Raw genomic sequence first — 22519 nt, forward strand, 5'->3', positions numbered from 1 at the left:
GGAATCTTAAGTGCAGCAGAAATTTTTTTGTAACCTTTGCCAGATCTGTGCCTTGCCACAATTCTGTCTCTGAGTTCTTCAGGCAGTTCCTTTGACCTCATGATTCTCATTTGCTCTGACATGCACTGTGAGCTGTAGGGTCTTAGACAGGTGTGTGGCTTTCCTAATCACGTCCAATCAGTATAATCAAACACAGCTGGACTCAAATGAAGGTGTAGAACCATCTCAGGGATGATCAGAAGAAATGGACAGCACCTAAGTTAAATATATGAGTGTCACAGCAAAGGGTCTGAATACTTATGACCATGTGATATTTCAGTTTTTCTTTTTTAATAAATCTGCAAAAATGTCAAAAATTCTGTGTTTTTCTGTCAATATGGGGTGCTGTGTGTACATAATGAGGAAAAAAATGAACTTAAATGATTTTAGCATATGGCTGCAATATAACAAAGAGTGAAAAATTTAAGGGGGTCTGAATACTTTCCATACCCACTGTATATTAAAAGTATAATACTGTGCAAATGTTTTAGGCACTGCAAGTAAAAACCCGGATGCTTTCAAAAACTATGCAACTTCATATATAGTGCAGTAAACAGAAAAAGTCCAATTAGTTGGCATGACTAATGCTAAAAGCTGGAGGCTATTGTATTTGTATTTTCCATAGTACTGTACATATTATTAAAATGCAATTTATTTAAATTAAGGTTAGTGGTTCAATATAGGTCAATGAGCTCTGCCACACTGTGAAACAAGATACTGCTTTTGAACTAAAATATCCTCAACCCAACTGTTTACAGCCACATAGTATATTTGAAAGGACAGTGATTGAAATGGAACTTTAGACTTTCTCTCTGCCCTAGTTAGGATAAAATGTTATAACATTGTAGGACACATAGCTTTCTATTTAGGTGATAACTAGGCCAGTCTTTTAAAAGGTAATTTATTTGCCTTATTGATGGTGAAAGTGAATATGAGTTTCTTCTCCAAAATCATACTAAAAATGCTATAAAACATTCCTAGTCTCTGTATCAACTTCAACAATCTACAATAAGCAAAAGAGGTTAGAAATGTATAATATTTATTCAACCCTTTCTTAGTCCACTAACTTACTTGGACATTTGCACCACTGAGAAGTAGCATTATCACTTTCTCTTTAAATACTACACATTTAAACGTTTTTCATATTTAAGAGTCATAAGAAACAGAATTAACTTACCGATCATGGCAAACATCATCTACAGAAATAATATATTCATGTCCTCTTCAGCATATACAAAACATTGAAAACAGGCTGCAGTAATCTCAATGGATTCGCTTTTACCATTAACACCCTCCAGGCTTTTACGGGTACTGGTGGACATGTTTTATTATAGTCAATACTTCTAAAGACTTCAGACACTAAAAGGCCAAAACAAGCCTGCACTGAATATTGATGTACTGCTCATGTGATCATAACCACTGAAACAGCCTCTTTTTCATAATCCATTGTGACTGTAGTGTCCATTGGATCCCCAGTCACCACCTGGCCCTCAGAATCCCAGACATCTGGTTGTGATCAGCTAAGTGACGGAACACAATCCGGCTCAGTCGCCACCTCCTCTTCACTCCCCGAGGTCTCGAAGTCATCACACACCTGTTGCGTATTCTCACAGGGCAGCTGTCTCTGGGTAGTGCTGCAATCTCTTTATCTGCCACCTCCTGCAAGTATTTTAAAAAAGAAATTGTTCATTTCTTGTATTTAAATCATTTGTCAAATTTAATTAATCATCTCCAATAATAGCGCCATAAGACATATTGTGACAGTTTACTTCACAGTCAACTGAGAATGACCTGTGCTGGCTGTACTTACAAAGTGCTTTCTAAACATTTTCAGCACATTTTAAAATTACCATAACAATATTGTTAACCACGATAGTTTTAGTCACTATATTCATGATATTTTCATTATGTTTCATCTCTACTACCTGAAGCTCCTTGGGTAGGATGGTGTTCTTCCTCAGTGCATTGATCCGTAGCCTCTCATCAGCATAGTCAAAGGCCATCTGCCTTCTCTTAACGTCCCTCACCATCCTCCAGTCAACATAGTAACCCCTCACCTGCTCCACAGCCACCCAGCAGCTCCTCAGGACCTGCACACAGTGTTCCATAGGTTGTTACCGGTGGACAGTTAATATCATGTGCCTGTACACCACACAGAGTGAACAGCTCAAACCCTTATGAGACTGGAGCAAAATACTGCATGCTGTTCTCAAATTTTTGTAGATGATAGATTGAAAACTAACAAAATGCATAGATATACACAGAGGTGATATGAATACAGCCCCACCAATTACAATATCCCCACCAACACATTTGTTTGTAATTTCATACATTTTTGTTTATTCGCACTAGTGTGTACTTTGGTACAGAGTCAAAACATGTTCCTTGGGACTGACTCACTCATCACCACCTTGTTAGTCACCTTCATCAAAGCATCAGTTTTTATTCTCTGTAGCTGTCCAGCTATGAAATACATAACCAAAACTGATGGAGGCAAAACCTATTAACTGAGAAGAATCTGTCATTTGTCTGCTGTTTACTGAGGTAAATTATAGCCTAATAATTAGTACATGTATATTTGTAATAAGGGAAAGACTGGAAAATCAAGGAAAGAGAACCACACATTAAGATGTACTGTACAGTTCATCTGTATACTCATACTAAAATGACCATTTGATGACCATGTTTATTTTGTTATAAACACATTTTTTCAATTTTGCAGCACTTGCTTCATCCAGCATAATCGACACCATGTCTACAGTTACAGGGCGAATGAGCTGCTCGGCATTTGACTGGGGTGTGTTGTCATGTCTTCTTAATTTGTTGGGTCTCATGATGTCTGCTGCCAGCGGTTTAAGACACAAGACACACATGGGTCTCTCCTCTGTCCCCACCATTCCCACCATGAATCCAAGCGCAAGATAAGCTTCATCATATTTTCTTTTCGTCTGGCTTTTTGGTTGATAAGGCTAACTGCCTGTTGTTTGTCTGCTTGCCCTCAATCGCTTGCTTTTTTGTGGTCCATGTAATAAATTTATCCATTTACGTTTTTATGCCCAATACGTACACTACTGGCCCTCTGTGCGAACGTCACCTTATATTGTTGCGCTGCAGTTAACATGCCGACGTTAAACCGTTATTGTCGCACCCCGAACTTATGTTATTTTAATTTACTTGTATTAATGACCCATTTCTAATTTTCTCCGTTCATTGTGCCCCACCTGTCATGTCTTTATTCCCCACTAGTGGGGCGCGCCCCGAACTTTGAGAACCACGGCATTAGACTATGGGTTTAAGCACTGAGGTCAGTAGTTAGTGGTGGTGTTGTACTGGACTACATTTCTGCCCCTCTAATATATGTAAAAATTGAGGACAAAAATTAGGCACAGCTCTGAGTAATCCTGTACAATACCATCAACTATGAGCTCAGTGATAAATAGACGGTATAATGCCAATGTCAACAAAACCTGGTAATGTCCCTACGCGTTATCACTTCACTACGAGCTCTCTGACACTCATGACGTTTGTCTAATGGTTTGTCTTCGTTTCAGTCGAACACAGGTAAGGATACATTAAAATGACCTAAAATATCATATAAGGCGCCACAGACAAAACCAGTAAGATACAGTTTTAAATTTCCCCTGGGAACACTTTTTGCCAATAGCTACAAACAGAGAGATAATGATTTAGTAACACCATAAAATACGTTCTTTACTATAATTAGTAGCTAGGCTAACTAGCATTAGCTACGAAGCTAAAGTCAGAAAGATAGTTAGAACACAAATGCTGTCAGCGTTACTTTCTCTATTCCGCTGTCATGGATATGCAGTGCAAACTTAATAAAACACCCAAAACCACAAAATACACTTAAATATTAAGTAAGTTACCTGCTTTTGGACAGAGACAGTGGTATAAAGAGCGTTTAAACCTAAACATGCTATCCTGTGGGCCGCCATATTGAACGATTTGCTGTTAAAAACCAGCGAAAGAGGGCGATAAAACACCCGAAATATCTCCACCTCTTTACCGGGAGTATGAAATGATACACAGTTGGAAAACAAACACGAAAGTTGTGTGAATAATCAAGTTATCTAAAATGTCACTATAGGCTATTATGTTGGGTCATAACATTTAGCAAAGACGGCATGAATGATTGCTGTTCATCAGTTTATCATGCCCTGTTGCAGCTGTGACTTGACTTACAGACTCCAACCTTAGGTTACGACTTGAATTTTAGACCCTTGTGGTACTACTTAAACAGCTGCAGGTGGCACTGCAGTTCTGTGATCATAAGCTCATACTCTCTTTCTCATCATCGACTACAGGAGTGAGATCCCTCCTCACATTGAATCTAAACCTTATGTCTGATGGAAATCTGTTCTTAAATTTTATAAAATCCACTCCTTTTCTCTCCTTACACCCCTAACAATGAAAGTCTTGTGTTTTAAGGAAGTAAATACATATATAAAATAGTGCAGTGATCTTCTTGATACATATGGTTTAGTACTGCCAAAAGCTTTTATAGAATAAGATTTAACAAAAGCAGCAGATTCCATTAAAGGTTTACACTGCCGATTATTTTGGAGCCTTGAGGGAACATGTTCTTGGAAGAATATTAACGCACGACAAACTGTAGACAGTCCTCTGTCAAGTGCAATTGTATGAAGCAGGCTGAAAAATCTGTTCAGGCCCCTGAGCACTGAATTTAATGATAAATGACAGTAAACCAAGTGCATCAGTGTTGCTTTTAGATGGTGGCATTTGTAAACCTGATGCTGAATAATATATAACAAGTCAGCAGGGCTCTTCTGTACAAGAATTTCCCTTCCATTATGTGAGTAAAAATTAGAGTGTACCAATGTGAAAGATCATTTTAGCGCACTGGTGCGAATGACTCTGAGTTCCTAGGGTTGTCAGTTCTAAACAGGTTTTAAATTTGTAAGAACCTGGAGCATTTAATCAGTACCAGTGGATCGGAAAATGGTTTTTGGTGTTTATGGAGCATGCAGCTTCATCAACTGTCATCTGCTGTGTCTATGTTGAACTATTTGATGACAGAGTAAAGTGGCTGCACATGCTCAAATATCAAAATGTAAACTGTTAATATTAAACTACTGACCTTCTGAAGTTATTAGCAAATTTCTATGAACAGGTGAAAACAAAAGCTGACTGTATGCAGCCTATGTTTAACCTACATTTGCTGCATATCTTAAAACTGAGCTAAAGTTCTGTGGACTCTCTGTTTGAGATGGCCCCCATCCCAAAACAGTGGTACCAGTGCAGCAGTGAATCCACATGAGCAGCAAAAGAGAGGAGGATGAATGAATAATAACTGATTTTGTTCTTTCTTCCAAGAATTAAGTCAACAGTTTCCTTAAAAATAAATGAAAGTGCAGAGCCCCGTCTTCATAATTTACCTTATAAAGAAAACCACAAGCAGTATAATTGAGAATTGGGATTATATTTATTGTTACATGAAATGGCAGTCTTTTTCTTTACTTGAGGTCTGTGGTTAGTAGGCAACAAATCTGTTAAAATCACAATAACTGTAAATTACATGTTTGTCAACCAAGAAAATCTTTTTTAGTGTTTGAGAGTAGTAAAATATAGCACTGTCATTCGAAAGTTGCATTATATCATATTTAAGCTGCTTTTTGGCTCATTGTTGAAACCCCTGAAGTGGCTGTTCCAAGATCACTGGGAAGGCAAACTCTTTCCTTCTACAGTGTATTTTACTTTCATAGCATAGAGATGTCAAAGGCATGAAAGGCTCTGAAAAATGACCTGCTTTGAATTGAAGCTTAACTGTGGCCATATGTAGTGACAATAGCAGTAAAACACAATTTAGCAGAACTAGCTCTGATTGTTTCGAAGGTTTAAAATAGTTGTTATGAGCAGATCATTTAAAATTGCATCAAATAAGCAATGAAATATTCAATAAAGGTTTTGTGTAGACAGACATCTTGACAGGGGATGAAGACTGCATGCTGGATCATACAAATATTGTGATAAGTTCAGATTACTTTTGGCTTTATTCTGAAACTTTATCATTTGTCCAGTCAAATGTAATGCATGTCTGTAACATAGCTATATATTTGTCATGTATCAGAATTAACTGAATAGCCTTAAACCCAATCCTTTGGTGAGTGAATACCAGCAGACATTCAAAATCTTTCTTAAGTAAAAGTAAGGAATTATAATCAGCAAAATATACAACTGAGTAACAAGCTAAGGTATTTTAGTTTGCATGTAGGCACCAGTTTAATATTGCAACTAGTTAAGGTAGCACTGATCACCATATATACTGCTGGGCTAATTTTTAACACACCATATTTTACAACATGTTAATATACAGTATTTTGTGGTAAAGTTGTCTTTCTTCTTATTATTGTAATGTAAATGTAGAGAAGTAAAAAGTACAATTCATACTATAAAGTACTAGAAAAGTTAAATATTCAGGTAAAGTATAAGTTCCTCAAAGCAGGACAATAAATGTGCCTTGTTAAAATCCATCATCAGTTTCCACTAATATGTAGCAGACAGACAACCATTGCCAACCAGCTGTTCTTTCTGGTGTTCATCAGTTTCAGCTGCCATCCTTTCATCCCACTCTAAACAGGAAGAGGTAAACAAGACTCGTCTATTGATCACACATTAGACTGATTTCCAACATAGCACACAGAAATTAAATGTGACAGGAACGGAGGTGGCTGCTTGGGACCATTTGACTCCAACACAATTTTATTTCACAAGGAGCAAGGAAACAAGTCTCTCCTAATGTCACATCTCTTTCATATGTGACTACCTTACTGATGAAATGGAAGAAAGATACACTGAAACAACTTTATTTGACATTTTTATAGGAACCAAAAAAAAAAATAAAATAAAAAAGTGCTGTCTTTCTTAGTGGGTGTGCTTGTCCACTTCTGACTTCACTCTGTACAACATAGCCTGTGGACAGCCAAACATAACCAGACTGCACCAGGCAGGAGCAAAACAGTAGTTAAAAATATATTAATAAAACTTAGAAAAACAAAGCTTTGGCATCTTGGAGAGAACGTGATCTTGGTTGAGACTGTTCAAGGCTGTGGTTATAGCATCATATCTCAGCATGTACGCCTCTGGTAGTTCAAGACCAGTTCGAGTTCAGTCTTCTCCAGCTGCTAAATGTTTCTTGTATTCCTATACAATAAAATAATGTTATATGAGGTTATAATGTGATGGAATTTGGCACAAAACAACTCAACTAATGTATGTTTAAAACATTTGCCCTCTCTTATTTGCTAATTAATTTCAGTTTCTTCCATTGTAGTGTATCTCATTTCAAATATTTTCTGAGGAGTAAATGCAGAACCACGTGGAATGCTTGTTGAGGGTTGTACTTTAATGTATTGTATTTTTTATTCTTGCAAATTAAAAAATAAAACCAAGATGGGTACTTCAATGAGAAGAGGGGAACCTCACTTACAGATAAGCTGTTAAGCTCTGATTTAGCCCATTTTGAGTTTGTGCCAGCAAAATGCTTTTTCAGTTTAAAAAATGCTTTAGGCTGCTTATGTGTGGCTGTTTTATTTGCACCAAACACGTTATAGCTTCTAAATGCCAAGAAAGTATTATATCATGGAAGACCAGTCTATATAAATGTGGTTAAGTGCTTACAGTTTATCTGAAATTTTCTACCATTTCTATGAAACCAAATTCTTACCATGCCTGATACAAAATATAACTGACACATTTTCTATTTCTCCTGCTGGGTAAAATAAATAACTTTCTCCTTGAGATATTGTAAACTTCACAAGTGGAGCCACAGTTTTCAAAAACTTTCAGATGGTCTATTATTCTGTGCTGTATGTCTCTGACAAACCTTTTGCCATATGAAAAGAACCAAGCACATATTATAGTAAGGTGCTTCTTTTATATTGAATTTCAGCCACTGTCATTTATTATAAAAGTCTTTATGTCTCCAGATTGATTTTAAAAGTGATTATTACTGTAACAATATTTGATTATACCTCAAGCAGTGCAGTGCATATACAGTACACAGACTTTAAGTATCAGGCACAGATATAGCAATGCCAATCTTTAGTTCTTCTGATATCTTCACTGACATGTCAGCATGAGACTTCCTTTTCCTCCTACTCTTATCAGTGTCCATTTGAACCAAATATAGCTCATTAAGTGAGAGACCATGACCTGACTGACTCAGGTTATGACCTGCTTTCCAGTCCTTGGGAATGTCTAGCATTCCCCCACTAGTGAGACTGAAAGAAAGAAAGAAACAGAGAGCGCTTGATCACATTTATAGCACACATGCAAGCAGGAAAGTACATGCTTAATGAATAAGACTATACACACTGATCCATCTGTGATTATTCATAAGTTAAGGGACCAGCAGCACACTAGGAAGTGTAGTCCATTAGGTTCAAAAACAAAGATTTCTTGACCCGTAAGAATCAGAAGGGTAACTCCTGGTGCCATTTTACAAAGCTGAAATAATTTCCTTTATATCAGGGTGTGAGGAAATATTGATTCAAATGAGCCCTTTCTATCCATGTTTGTGTTTGAATGATATTAATACAGATAATACAGATGTTTCTAGTTTCCAGTGGAGAGCCTAAAGGTCTTGACCTGTCAGTCAGAGGCTATTCTTAACTTCGTTTTCCCTATCAGTTGAAATAAGATATCTCATACAATGGTGAATGCAGTCTGTTGCATTTGACCCAGTTTCTCTTTGTAATTAGTATCAGCCACATGTTTTGACAGAAAATGACACATCCTTATTTGCTTGAACATGACTTTTTTAATTCTAATTTTGTGTCTCTTCTCTGAAGCAAAGAAAAAAACCCACTGATGTGCCTCTCAGATCAAAAAGCATGCTGGGTTATGTCAGCCAGTGGACCCAGGGTCAGGTCTCCACAGGGTGCCCCATGACATGATGACCCAGTCCTGAGGACTGGTATCCACATCAGCCCAGGAAGCTCTGTAGCAGGTGATGACACCAGATCATCTGTCAGACTGCTGCTTGACTCTTCTTGTCTGTTCCACTTTGCTCTTTCACTAATGTGTTTCACTGAACTCATGTTGGGCTCATTCTGACAGCAGGTTCTTCTTATTTTGTGAATTGTAGTGTATATACAAAGCATTTAATTGACTGTATATTTTATGAAAAGCAGAGACAAATATATTTACACCTTTGATCCAAGTCTTCTACTGTAAGTTATGATCTGAAGCAGGAGACCGTGTTTGTGCTTATTATGTCACAAGTCTGAGTCCAGGCCACAGCTGTCGTTACATATCATTGTCAGATCATTTTTGTTGCTTTTTATTATACTGTCTAACAAAACAGAAGCCACTAATCATTATAATAAATCTAAAAGATGTGTGTGTTGACCACGCAAAGTAGTTGAACATGTACAGTTAGTTCACATGCTGTATATTGCTTTTGCTATTGTGTGTGGTTGACAAAGAACATAATATTCAACTGTAGTGTGCAGTCAAGATAGCTGGTGACAGGGCAACAGCCTATAGTTTATGAACATATACTGTACAGTATGAGTCTGTATGTGCACATTATGGCAGGCATCAAAGAAAGGTGAACACAAAACAAGGGCTTTGAACGAATATATTTAACCAAACCTCCATATGGCATTAGTTTGTTCCCCCTGAAATGACAGGCTTTATCTACACTGTGTCATCTAATCTGATCAGCTTTCTACCAATGTCACACGTGTTCAGCTGGTATACACAGCCTGCATGCAGAATGTGGTACTGCCTGGTTCTCCTTTCCTCTGATCTAATCTCGTCATTTCCATGTATACAGTGAAACAGCAATTTTTGCATGTTTAAACAGGAATGGAAAAATTAACATTTTAGCACAATGATGAAAAACTGTCAGCTATGAGGTGGCTGTGTAGCCAGGCATTTAGTCAGTCTTTAAACACATTTCATGTGTTAGATACAGCATCTATGGGTCCTATTTGGATCCATCTGTCAGTTCTCATTTTGCATTCAGCCCCTCACAGAGTAGCGCTCCTTCTGATCCAATCGGCCCTCTCAGTCCACAGTTTCCAAATTCTTTAGGAAACACACAGTCAGAGATGCATCAGTTCCCCTTATGGAACCATATGGTTCAAAAGGTAGAGATAATGTGCTTTTTGTATATTTACTTGAAAGGATCCAATGACAGCTCAGATTTAAGTTACTGAAAGCAGTCATTTGACCACAGGCAGCAATTCCAAATGGCTGTTGGCATTTAAATGCATTTGCACGAATGTGGTCAGTAGCCTCAGACACTGGTTAAGTGGGAGGTTTATCGGCTGAGTGATTTCAAGATGGGTGCTTATCTTTGCAGTGCCAAGTTTTAAACTTCAGGAGAGATTTAAGGGAATAGTTTGACATTCTGTAAAACATGGGCTTTTTTTAATGTTAGATGACAGAATTAACACCCATCACATGAAGCTACAGCCAGGACACAGTTAGCTTAGCATAAAGACTGGAAGCAGTGCCCGTAAAACTCACACTCCTACCAAACCACAGCTTCTCACTTTTACACTTTTTGAACAGACTAAACAAATGAGACATAGTATGTTAATTTCTAAACTTTAAAGTTGCTTGTAGGCGTTTTGTTACCTTTGGACAGAGCTAGCTAGAGCTAGCTTTCCTCCTGTCTTCAGTCTTGCTAAGCTAAGCTAACTGCTTCTGGCTCTAGCTCCATACTTACCAGACAGATATGAAAGTGAGTGGTGCCAAGTTTATGATTTGAAGAGAGGTTATGTCCAATGTTTTTATTAATCTCCTAATGGCCGTACTTTTTCTGTGGAGTATGCAGTTTTGCAAACTGCAAAGATTCAATTTTATGGTTTGCGTGTGACCACTAAAACACACACAAATGTGGATATTCAAAAGCTAACCATCCATTCTTTAAAATAACATCCATCTGTTAAAGACATGCAGCAATAAATAATGCACTCATTAGCTCAGTTAAATGTTAACACAGACACATAAACACTGAAATACATCCTGCTTGCTGTAATTATTTCCTCCTGTTCATAAGGCTTGTTCCTAATGCAACTGGAATGCAAGTGATGGAGAACAACATCCACAGTCCTCATCCTCAGCAAAAGTGTTATTTTATGTGAAGCTAATGTGAAACTTCAGCAGTCTGAGTTACACATATTAAGTTTATATCTTCCAAAGTTCTTGTCTTTGTAGTACAAAGGTCCCTCTTAGTGTTCTTTTACCACAGTTCATAAGGAAAACACTGCTGATGAAAATACGAAGAGGGAATTTTACATTCAAATTTGAGTAAATTTGATTAACTGATGAATTCTCTTATTAGCTGTTATTAGCAAATACATTTTTATATTGAAAGTGTCAATTTTGTCCAGGAATAAAGCACATTGGAAAGGGTTCTTTAAATGTCCATTATGAACAGGAGTAATAACTAAAGCCCTGTTTCTAATGTGACACAGGGAAAAAATCTTTTCTGCAGTTTACAGGCAACTAAACAGTGTTGTTGTATATGCAGTATGGCTCATGGTGAAGGACTTACTTTCACCTACGCCAAAAATTTCAGTCCTGGTAATGGTCTCTTTAGGGTGAGCACTGTCCCCATTCCTTAACCTCATATCTGCACTAAATGTTTTACAAGCATGAGAATTATGTAAACCACACAAGCCATGACTAACCCTTCAAACCAGATCCCAAACCAGTTGAAAAGTGGATGCTCAAGTGTTGTTTAAGACAAGGTTTTTCCACTTTCATCAAGGAACATAAACAAAGTGATTGATTATGATTAATCAAAGCATTAAAGCTTACCAGTTCCAGATTTTTTTTCTAAATTTGTGCATGGTCCTAAGGTAAAAGTGAATCACAGTAAACTGGAACAGTCCCACAAAGGAACCAGATCCACCCCTGCACAATATGGCGATATGCTTTAAAAAGGATTCGAAGGCAGAAAAAAAATTGTACAATATGCTTATAGTTAATTACAGACTATATCAGTGGGATTATCCCATGTATCCAGCAAGTGTGTTGATCTTTGAGCATGCTGTGGTTTGCATTTAGATGCTGCCAAAACACCTTCATTTAGCAGCGTTTAAATATAAAGGGAAATTGAAGAGAAGATTAGAGATGTGAGGACACTTCTAATAAGAGTTCAGAGACAGTCTTTTTCCCAGACAAAGGAAACAATGTACAGCCATGGATCACATTAAAGCAACCCTAAAATAAAATGTGCCCTGCTGTGAGGAATTCTGTTACATCTGCTGTTAGTGTGGGGTGTGTTTCCTGGCACGGGCTGAAACCAACAAGTACTTTTCCCTGAAAGTAGAGTGACATGCATGAAATGTCTTCATTGTCCCATGAAGCACTGTAAATGTCATCAGTACCTTCACAGCACATCCTCACACCAGACGAGCACATGAATGATGCACAGGAATGAGTAGCACATTTGTTAAGTTCAAATGAGGAAGGAGAGACAAACTGATTGATAGATGCAATGCGGAAAGGACAGATGGCATTTTTAGCATTTTTACTGTAGATGAAGTCAGTGAAGATTTAAGACCTCTTAATCTCATTTTACTTAAAATGCCCCAGACCACCCGGTGCCTTTCTGTGCAGTGTTTGCATGTTCTCCCTGTGCCTGCGTGGCTTCTCTCCGGATGCTCTGGCTTCCTCCCACAGTCCAAAGACATGCAGTTTAGGTTGATTGGTGTCTCTAAATTGCCCTTAGGAGTGAGTGTGAGTGTGCGTGGTTATTTGTCTCTAAGTGTCAGCACTGATAATGGATGGATAGATGGCCTTTTAAATGTAAAGATATAAATCTATCGAATAATGAAAGGAATGAAGGATCTTTTATGAGTAAAAAAAGATTGGTCAGTGTTTACACCTGAACCAAAGCATCATGGTCTCAAAATTAGTGAAAGCTCTCATGGACGGGTTGGCAACTGAAACAGAATCTTAAAAAATGCTATGGATTGTTCGTCTTTGAGTGTATAACTATACATCCAGTTGAGCTTATTTGGAACTGGTTCAATTATGAACAAATTCCAGAGTCCGTAATTGGGTCCAAACATCTGAAGCTGATCTCAGATAACAGTCTGCTTCAACCTCTATATACATACAAACATGGAAGGATTTAAGTCCTGGCACAATGACCTTGATTCCATCATACACACAGAGTGAATATGCAGACTGTTGCTGCCTATCGGTATGCCAAGTATACAGCAATAGCATTTATGGATTACTGCATATAATGTAATGCCCATTCAATGCCAATGCCATATAAAAGTACTCTTTAGTCATTAGTTTTTTGACCAAAGTGGTAAAGGGAAATATCACAAAGTTAATATCAGATACATCTTCTTTGTCTCCCTTTCCTTTTAATTTCACCATCCACTATGACTGATTTAATTATTATAATTCCAGATCCTTATCTTTCTAATGACAGACTGTAGAACCTTTCAACGTGATACAATGAAATTAAAGGCAGCCTAATTAATATCTGTAGTCTTAATTCTTTAGACACAGTGTAATTGAAAGTGCCATAGTTTTCTAGCTCATGATAATGGAAATTAGTAGGATGGGTAAAACACTGGTGCCGGATCAAATCTGAGGCTGAACATTAAATACACTCATGTTCCAAGGTTACATCTTGTAAACTCTCTGTAATGACTATGTCATTATGGAGAACCCAGTGATTCATTCATCTCTGCTCCCTGGAGCAGTTTGCTTCTAGAGACACTGCTGCAAAATGACAGATATTATCTTTCAAGAGTTATGTTGCCTCTTGTTGCCTCCTTGTTTTTTTTTTTTGTTTGTTTGTTTCTCAAATCTGGTAAATATGCTATAAAATAACACATAATCAGAAAGCTAAATATTCCCTCATATGCTGATGGAGTCTGAAACTTAGCTTAAGAGAGTGAATACTCGACATTCATCAAGTAGTTGGAAACACAACTCCAAGTAAGGCAACAGGAATATTTTCCAAAATGTCGGTCCTTTTAACTTAGCTTGTATTTATAGTGTCTGCTTGTTTTACTGTTTTATCACATCCAGCCTTTCAGTTGCAACACAGGATTTATGTATGTTAGGATGTGCAAAGAACAAAAGACTATAGTGAATTCACACACATGGTGCTAATCATGTCATCACACACTGGTTAATATAACCAATGGACCAAAAACTCAAGGCTGTCCAACATGTAGGAGAGTACAATTAAAGGTTTGAAAACTATTAGTTCTGTACAAACAACCACACACGGCCCCTCATCTTCAGCTCCTGTTTCACAAACGATCCTTTGGTTATTAGTGTTCCCACAGAAATGTGAAATGTTACTTATGTATTTAGAAACTAACAGCCGTTGTCAGCGTAAACTGTTGCCAGCCTCGACACTTGGGGTCTTTGGTAATGGTCATGGTGGGTGATGCCGATATGTGTTTTCTGTTTCCATCTCTAACACAGTCTTTTGGATTCATGTCATTTGAATCCAAATCTGCCATAAAAAACTTCTTATTTAAGCAATTTTGTCCTAAGCCTGGTATCAAACTCACCCTTGTCCTTCTGCTAAAGAGATTAGTTCCAACTATTACTGTAACCAAACTCATAGAGCGGAAAAAATGTGTTATTAAAAAGTCAAGAAAGTGGGTAGGTAGAGAGTGATTAACTCTGTGAAATGTAGTAAATGCTGCTTATTATCTCTCCTCCTCCACATCTCTCCCTTTTCATTCAGTCACTTGAAGAGAAGACGAGAGGAGACGCTCCCAAACTAACTGCCCACTGGCCTACAGGCATTTGGAAGAATTTTTTACAATTGAAGAGGGAGGGAAGGAGCAAAAGTCACTGGCAGAGTCGAGAACTTTGAATCATTAGCCTGTCAACAGGTGGCAGAGGGAGAAGCCTGGTGAGTGGTGTCCAGTCCTCCAGAGCAACGAGAGAAAGAAAGCAGGCAGAGGAGCAAAAGGTTAAAGAAAGGGTAAGGCAGCTTTTTACTGTAGTTTTACTGTGTTTTTTTCAGTGATTCAAACTTTGAACTAAATTCACATCTCTGGCTGTCATCAGTCCAGTTAACCTGTAGGTGTGTGATTTAAGTAGGCTAAATTAAATCAATTTTCAAGACTATCAAGAAGCCTTTGCTGACATTTGTTAATTCTGCTGTACTGTCTGTTTCTACATAATTCCAATCCCATCTCCTTTTCTCTTGCTATCCATCAGGCTCCTCTATAGCCATCTTTCCTTCACTCCCTCTTTTTCTCTCTTCTTCATCTCACTTTTTATACATCTTCTGCACTATAATCTGATGGTCACTACGACTTGAATAAAGCACGGTGCAACCCAAGTTCTTCACCCACATTTTACTGTCAGTTACAGTCTAAAATTCCACTTGACGCTTGTAATTTATCATATGTCCTGGGGCATAAATTGCTCTTATGTTAGTCTGGTTTTGCATGGCAGCACTACCAAAGTCTTGGTCACTGATAAATATGAAGGGGTGATGGGGTTTGACACACTGAATGCAGTTATGTCATTGTGCATACTCTGAAAGCATCGTATATTGTTTCTTAGTTTGTTGCAATGAACAACAATGGAAGTCTTGACATGAAAAAGAGATTTAATCCAGATGCACTGTGGGAGCATTTTGAAATTTGGATGCAAAAAGTTCACAATTGACTTTGAACATGTATCAGTGTTCAGACAATGTTAAATAAATCAGCATCAACAACTGTGACAGCCATTAGTGTCTGGAAAAGTGTATTAAAGGTGATATTTACTATGCGTATATCCAATGCGTTCTTTTGCCGTATATGCCCCCCAAGCTCTGGAATACCTTGCCCCCTGAGCTTTGGTCTATAACAGAGTTAATGGTTTTTAAGTCTTAATTAAAGGCACACCTATTCAGACTGGCTTTTGGCACTTAATTTTTAGCAGTGGCGCTATACAGGTGCCTACAGGCTTTCTGGTTTTATATTCTGTAATCTTACTCTGTTTTGTACTTTGACTCATTTTTATTGTGCAGGAGTGTTATAGTTGCTCACAGACCGTTATTTTAAATTTGTGTAATTTTAACTTTTCTTTTATGTTGTTTATGTGTCTTAACATGTTCTGCTTTTATTTCTATATGCTATATGAAGCAATTTGAGCTCCCTTCGGTGTTGTAAAGCGCTATACAAACAAATAAATTATTATTATTATTATTATTAACATCCACATTGAATTTTACATAATTATATATTGTCTGTCAACAAAGTTTTCAGCACTGTTTTTCCTCTGTGATTTTAACATAAATATTTATAATGGCTACATGCTGGGGTGATATTCTCACAAGGCTGGTGATTCAGTAGATTTACCTTTAATGCTACTGTGCTGGATCAGGATATACACAGAAGCCCCTCAGAAATGAACTACAGATGTGGGCCCTGAGCCATGCGAAATGATAGATGGGGAAAGACAGAGAGAGAGAGAGAGCAGCAGAAGAGAGAAAGAGACCTCCAACCCTGAGTGGGTGACTTAGACGAAGTGTTCAGATTGCATAATGTGACTGCTTTCATTGAAACCTCACAACTTAGGGTTTTATCCTCATTTACTTTGACTGATTGAAAATGACCCTCTGGCACAGGAAAGCTACTAAAAACACATTTTTTGTTATTTCAAAAACTTACTCTGACCTAGAATTTAGGCTGTTTTATTAAAGCCCGGCTTGTCTTATGTTTCCTTCTTTTTGTTAGGTCAGATTTTCATTTGACAGCTCCACTGAGATGAACAGAGCCTCTATGGTTCTGATGAAACCTACGCTCCATAAGGCAGCAGGAGGCAGACAGAATTAAAAAATTATGAGCTCTGGTCTCAGATGATAATTGCCTTCAGCTTTGTTTTATTCATTTGACTTTCCCTGTTTTGTCTGCAAAAGCTGCTGTGAGGAGAGGAAAAGAATGTCTACAATCACTGCAAAGTTTGCAACCACACATTAAGGCATGACCTCACTGCTCATCGTTTATAGCCCTCTCGTTGTCTCATCCTCTGGCTTTTTGGTTTGGTCCCATGAGATTTGTCCTGAGTTAAAATCTGGCAAAACAGTTGGCCTTTTGTCTGAGGCTTAATGGCTCTCTAGAGAGGGCAGGGTGAATGTGCACCGATTTCTTCTTCTTTTATACTTCCTCTTTCTTTCTTTTTGTCTCTGTATTCCTAATATACGTTATTTTCTACAGCTGTTTGTCTTAGGTTTGCTTGTGGTCTGGCTTCCCCTCCCTTTCTTTCTTTCTTTCTTTCTCTCAGCCCAACATTTAGTGCAGTCAATTTCCAGTATTCAGGAAGTATAAGGAGATGTTTTTTAGAAACACACACAGCATTCCTCATTGCTTGTCAAGGAGTCTTCAGTAAACGGTGTCTGTTGATCAAAACAGAATTGTCTCTAGGTTATTTTATTGCTGCTGCTACTTTTGGAGGCATCTGACCCCTTGTCTCACACATATACGCATGCACGGGCAGAGTTCCACACACATCTGTCTTCTATATAAAAGAGCAAATACACACTACAGTCGGTCAACAAACATTTTACATGCCCATTGACATAGCCCTGCTTTGACATAAAGGACTTATTGTCAGGATGGAATTTTAACTGTGTTTATGGACATGTTGAATTTTACTTGAGATGGTTTGAAAGCCAGGTTGAAATGCTATCTGCACGGATTGTGTGGTGAGTGAAAGCATCCACTGGACTGGAGCCATTCTGTATTCAGGTTTTCCTGCGGTGTTATGCATATTGACTTGGAGTGACTAATGACAGTCAACTGTGTTTAGATTCTGGGCAGTGAAGCCAAGTCAGGGTTCAACATCTTTATGTTATTGATCCACTGAAGAATATTCAGTACATTCCTCATGCTTTATGCCTGTCTGCCTATCTACCTATTGTATGTATACATGTATACTCACACCGATGACTGGAGTCATCGGTGTAAGTTGGCGCAGCAAGTGGCTGCTCGGTTCTGTACCGGAAACAAATTCTATGTGTGTAACATACTTGGCCAAATTAAGGTGATTATCCTGATTATCCCTTATCCTTATATTTATTTTTATTTATATTTATCTATTTATCCATCTGTTCATCCACTGATATATCCATATTTGACATTTGCCCATCCATCCATCAACTGATTCAAACATCCATCCTCAACTTTCTTTGCATTCACCCAGCCATCAGTCCATATATTTATTGATCCATCCATTGAATCACCCAGGCATTCAGTCATCCATCCATCTCTTGATTCACTTACAAATGCATCACCCAGTACCTTCATTCATTATTCTATGCATTCATATATTTATCCATGGATTAATTGATCCAGTGATTACAGTAACCATCCATCCATTCTTTGATTTATTTATGTTTTACAACCACCTATACCTTTAATAATCTATTTGTACATCCATTCATTGATTATCATTAATTCACCCATGAATCATCTTTCATCATCCTTCTATTTATCATTTTTCCCTCTAACCATTCATCCATCCATCCGTCTTTGTTCTCCACACCAGATCAATCTCAGTAGTCAGTAGCGGTCCTCTGCTATGCTTGGATGGTCACAATGCTGTCTCCTCCAAGAGGAATAAAAAAAGGTCTGAAAACATCAAGCATCAAATACAATCTTGACAGGGAGCCACTGCAATTCCACATGGCTCTAGTATAACGCTGATAACGTGGCTAACTGTTAGACTGTCACTGATTCACACGCACTCCCTCCATCATCCTCGCTCACCTATTCACTCTCTCTCACGCACTTTATCTTACTTGCTCTTTAGGTTTCTCATCTCAATTTCTCTGACTTTCCATTTGTCTTTTTCCATCTCCTTCTCTTAATGTTTTTTAATGTCTTTTTTAACTTCATCTTTTCTGGTTTATCCTCCAAAATCCACTAAAGTCTAGGATTTGGCCAAAACATATAGGGTCAAAAAAACATTTTCCCAGTGATGTCATAGCTTGGATTTCTTACACAGGCACTGGTCTCAGACCTCAAGTTTTTGACAACCAGCAATCAAATAGGCAGCTAAAATAACCAAACAAGGTTGAGCATATTGAGTTTGGACTATTTCGAAACACATCATGGTAATTACACATCTATTTATCTCCTTAAAAAAGACTAAAGTAGTTTGAATGTCAGAACTACTTGAGTTACATCCTACATGAATCATCAGATGAAAGATTCCTTTTATTTTACTATAAAATAAATTGTGTCCAATTCCATTTCCACATGAGCCACTGAAAATACATAAGCTCAACAGGTCAGGTATTCTTGCTTACTTAGGATCCCTGCTCAGAATTTCTGTTAATGTACTAATGACGGCTGGGGGATTGGCTGATTCCAGGTCTCCCGTGCTGACATTTTAATGTTCTGGTCAATGCTCACTTCATGTCCAGTGGGATTTATGGGATCATGTTCCCTCTGTGCACAGTTTCTACATCTCCATCTGTTTTATTCTGATGCTCAGTGTGCATATGTTTTGATAACAGGGACTTTCACTTAGTCGGGTTTTTCTATACATAATTGTCAAATATCAGAGGTTTATTAAGATTTTATAGTTCAGCTAAAACTGGATTGAGAAAAAAGAGTTCTTTCAAACAAACTCAACATATTTATGTAAGCATGTACAGCATGTTATTGTAACACTATGCAGCTTTTCACTTGTCAAGGATCTCACACGTTATTACTGAGCTTTCAGTCACTCTATTAAAGGGTTTGTGTTTCCATAGACCACACATGCTCAGCAGGGTTAGATCAAAGGTTCCTTCAGCCACTATCTAAACTTTTACACCAGAAAGCTAAATTCAGCCCAAAGTCCAAAAAGACTGGGGTACTGTTTTGAAAGCATGTAATTTGGCTTCCTGGGGAAACCCGCTGCAAGGACTTGTTCACATGACATCAGTGTCATTAGACACAATGACATCATCAGGGAGGGCAAGTTTCCTTGAAACTTTGAAATGCCTGACTGAGCACAATTTATGGTTTAGAGCAAAAGGATCTGTGGCAAAGTGATGACTGCTCACTTTCTGCTGCCAAACTGTGGGATGAGGGCATAAAGCACACACATACAGTATATACACACACACAGCACAGTGACTGCACAGTTCAGACTATCTAAGATTAAATATACAGAAATGTGCCACGTTAAATGTAATGTAACTTATGTATCATCAGGACAGTATTTCTGTCCTCTGTTCTCAACTGTGACTGCAATATAGAAATGTGATTTTAACCCGGGAGGCTCTGCCCCAGTCAGCTGTGACAGTAAACATCAACTGTTTTTGTAGCCTGTTACTCAAAGTTCATACCAAAGATACAGTCTCTACAAATGTATATAATCACACTAAAAAAACAGAATATATACCTCATCTCCACATAAAGCTTTGCCTCATGCCACCCAATGACAATTTACAGCCATGTGTGTAGAGATGTCCTGGAGGACAGCGGTCTGGAACAATAATTGCTATTCAAACTACAAAATATCCCTATTCATTTTTACAATTTCATGAAAACAAAAGCTTTATAATAGGTTCTTTTGTTTGGAAATGGCCAATCCCCTGTGGTTTTCACTGTTCTACTGTAAAACAGTTACCTCACAGCCAGTGTTCTGCATGGTCACAAATGCTGTCTGAATTTAGAAAAAGATATAGGGATTCCCTAATGGTATTTTTATGCCTATATCATTTGTTGCATTACATATAACATACACTTGAAACTATTATCTTTTCCACAAATCAGCTCATAATTGGCAGTCGACATTTTGTGTTTCCCGTGTGAACTGAATGTCTGCAGTGTGAAGTTCAGAAACATTAACGCATGTCTGCTCTCATCTTGTCTAGCCATGACCACTGGAATCCTGCTGAGGGTTGTGTGCCTGCAGGCCCTTCTCTGCACCAGATCACACTTCAGCTCTGCCGACACCCATCCAGACCTCTCAGCCCCAGAGCAGGGAGTCACCTTCAGCCACATCTATAAAATAGACATCCCAGGGAGCTCAAGCTGTAAACTAGAGAGTCTGCCAGCCCAGGAAGCAGGTCATAAACAAAACTAAAAATGAGAGAGAAAGATTGCAAGTGAGAGCAAATATAGACAAGAGGGTCATGAGTGAAATACTGTATGTGTACACGCTTTATGTACACTGTGTGCTGATGCACACCATGAACCAGAAAAACAATAATAATAACTTTATTTATATAGCACTTTTCAATAGAATAGAAATGTATTCATAAATTAATTATAAGAAGAATGTCAAGAATTATATTTGACCATAGAGATAAATTTATATTTAACTTAACCCTGCTATATCAATGTGTGTGAGCATCGTGAGCTGTCACAGTAAATTTGGTGATTAAAAAGTTTAATATTGTTGTATGTTGCAGGTTTGCAGACAGAGACTGCTACGGATGGAGAGAATGACATCATCTTCAGACACAACATCAGGCTGCAGACAACCAAGTGTGACTGTGAGGAGTCCGAAAGCTTCAAGTCTTTGTTGTACAGAATCAATGGGTTGGAAGAAGAAGTTAACTACCTAAAGGCCCAGTGTACTCAGGGATGCTGTGGAAGAGGTGATGCTGCAGGTAAGCTGCTCCTCAACCTAATATATTTGGAAAGCTGTGTTTGGAAGGTAACTCTTTACCCAGAATTCATAGAGTGGAGGTTGCAGCAGGGAGGAAGTTGTAGACTTTCTTATTCTACCCACTAATAAGAATATATTCTACACGGGTCAGTTATTTTATAATATCCATATAAGCAGCAATGTAATCAATAAAGAGCAAGTGAAGAGATTTGCAGGGACCACTATATTTATATCCTGTACCAACAGTATAAGTGATCTATCACCTGTGCACCCTTTTCTGTAGGTGTGGACACAAGCTGCAGTGGCCATGGCACCTACCAGCATGACACCTGCAGCTGCCTCTGTGAGCCAGGATGGGAAGGCTCAGATTGCTCGGTGTCTTCATGCCCTGACGACTGCAATGACAACGGCCGTTGTGTGGATGGGAAATGTGTGTGCCATCAGGGTTACACAGCAGACGACTGCAGCCAGCTGATGTGTCCAGACAACTGCAATGACAAGGGCCACTGTGTGAATGGAAAATGTGTGTGTTTCCCACACTTCACCGGCGAGTACTGCAGCATACAAAAGTGCCCGAATGACTGCATCGGGAACGGCCAGTGTGTGAATGGCCACTGCATCTGTGATGAAGGCTTTTATGGGGAGGACTGTTCGTTAGGTAAGCTATTCAAATTCTTCACACCACAGAGTTTAGGGGATTGTTTTCACTGTATTTATAACAACTTAACTATTATTTTGAATGGTTGTTTTTTTGTGGCCCTTTCCCAACATAGATCATTTCATCAATCAACATTTGGCCCTGTGTGAAGTTCTTATCCAAGTACCAGCAACATATCCTGTCACTTTTTGATATGCTGTGTGCTCTGGTATCCAATGTCTGAGT

At 38.2% G+C, this 22519-nt stretch overlaps 2 protein-coding genes across 3 annotated transcripts in view; one reads left to right on the top strand and one right to left on the bottom strand.

Annotated features, from left to right (window-relative positions):
• Nucleotides 1–924: 924 nt before the first annotated feature.
• On the bottom strand, nt 925–4198 carry mrps14 (mitochondrial ribosomal protein S14). The gene is made up of 3 exons (XM_020595634.1): nt 3927–4198; nt 1965–2129; nt 925–1698 (listed from the first exon to the last, which is right to left on the bottom strand). Exons 1-3 carry the CDS (start codon nt 3993–3995, stop codon nt 1516–1518), a joined length of 417 nt encoding a protein of 138 aa, XP_020451290.1. The 5' UTR covers nt 3996–4198; the 3' UTR covers nt 925–1515.
• Nucleotides 3321–22519, top strand: part of tnn (tenascin N) — a 43526-nt gene continuing 24327 nt past the window's right edge. Inside the window, exons 1-6 of one of the 2 annotated variants that reach the window (XM_020595631.1) lie at nt 3321–3600; nt 8871–9028; nt 14771–15013; nt 20897–21091; nt 21437–21637; nt 21920–22294. In XM_020595631.1, coding sequence (XP_020451287.1) covers nt 20899–21091; nt 21437–21637; nt 21920–22294 — 769 coding nt within the window. In that variant the 5' untranslated portion in view covers nt 3321–3600; nt 8871–9028; nt 14771–15013; nt 20897–20898. The remainder of the gene's footprint in view (nt 3601–8870; nt 9029–14770; nt 15014–20896; nt 21092–21436; nt 21638–21919; nt 22295–22519) is intronic. The other variant, XM_020595633.1, reaches the window with a different exon arrangement.

Source organism: Monopterus albus, unplaced genomic scaffold (assembly GCF_001952655.1).
Source record: "Monopterus albus unplaced genomic scaffold, M_albus_1.0 scaffold28.1, whole genome shotgun sequence".
Lineage (NCBI taxonomy): Eukaryota > Metazoa > Chordata > Actinopteri > Synbranchiformes > Synbranchidae > Monopterus > Monopterus albus.

Excerpts from the sequence above, each read along its gene's own strand:
- mrps14 (XM_020595634.1), bottom strand. The coding sequence starts at position 3,995 with ATGGCGGCCCACAGGATAGCATGTTTAGGTTTAAACGCTCTTTATACC. Across the intron at positions 2,130-3,926 it reads CTGTCTCTGTCCAAAAGCAG|GTCCTGAGGAGCTGCTGGGT; the intron begins GTAACTTACTTA and ends CACTGTGTGCAG. Across the intron at positions 1,699-1,964 it reads TCCTACCCAAGGAGCTTCAG|GAGGTGGCAGATAAAGAGAT; the intron begins GTAGTAGAGATG and ends AAATACTTGCAG.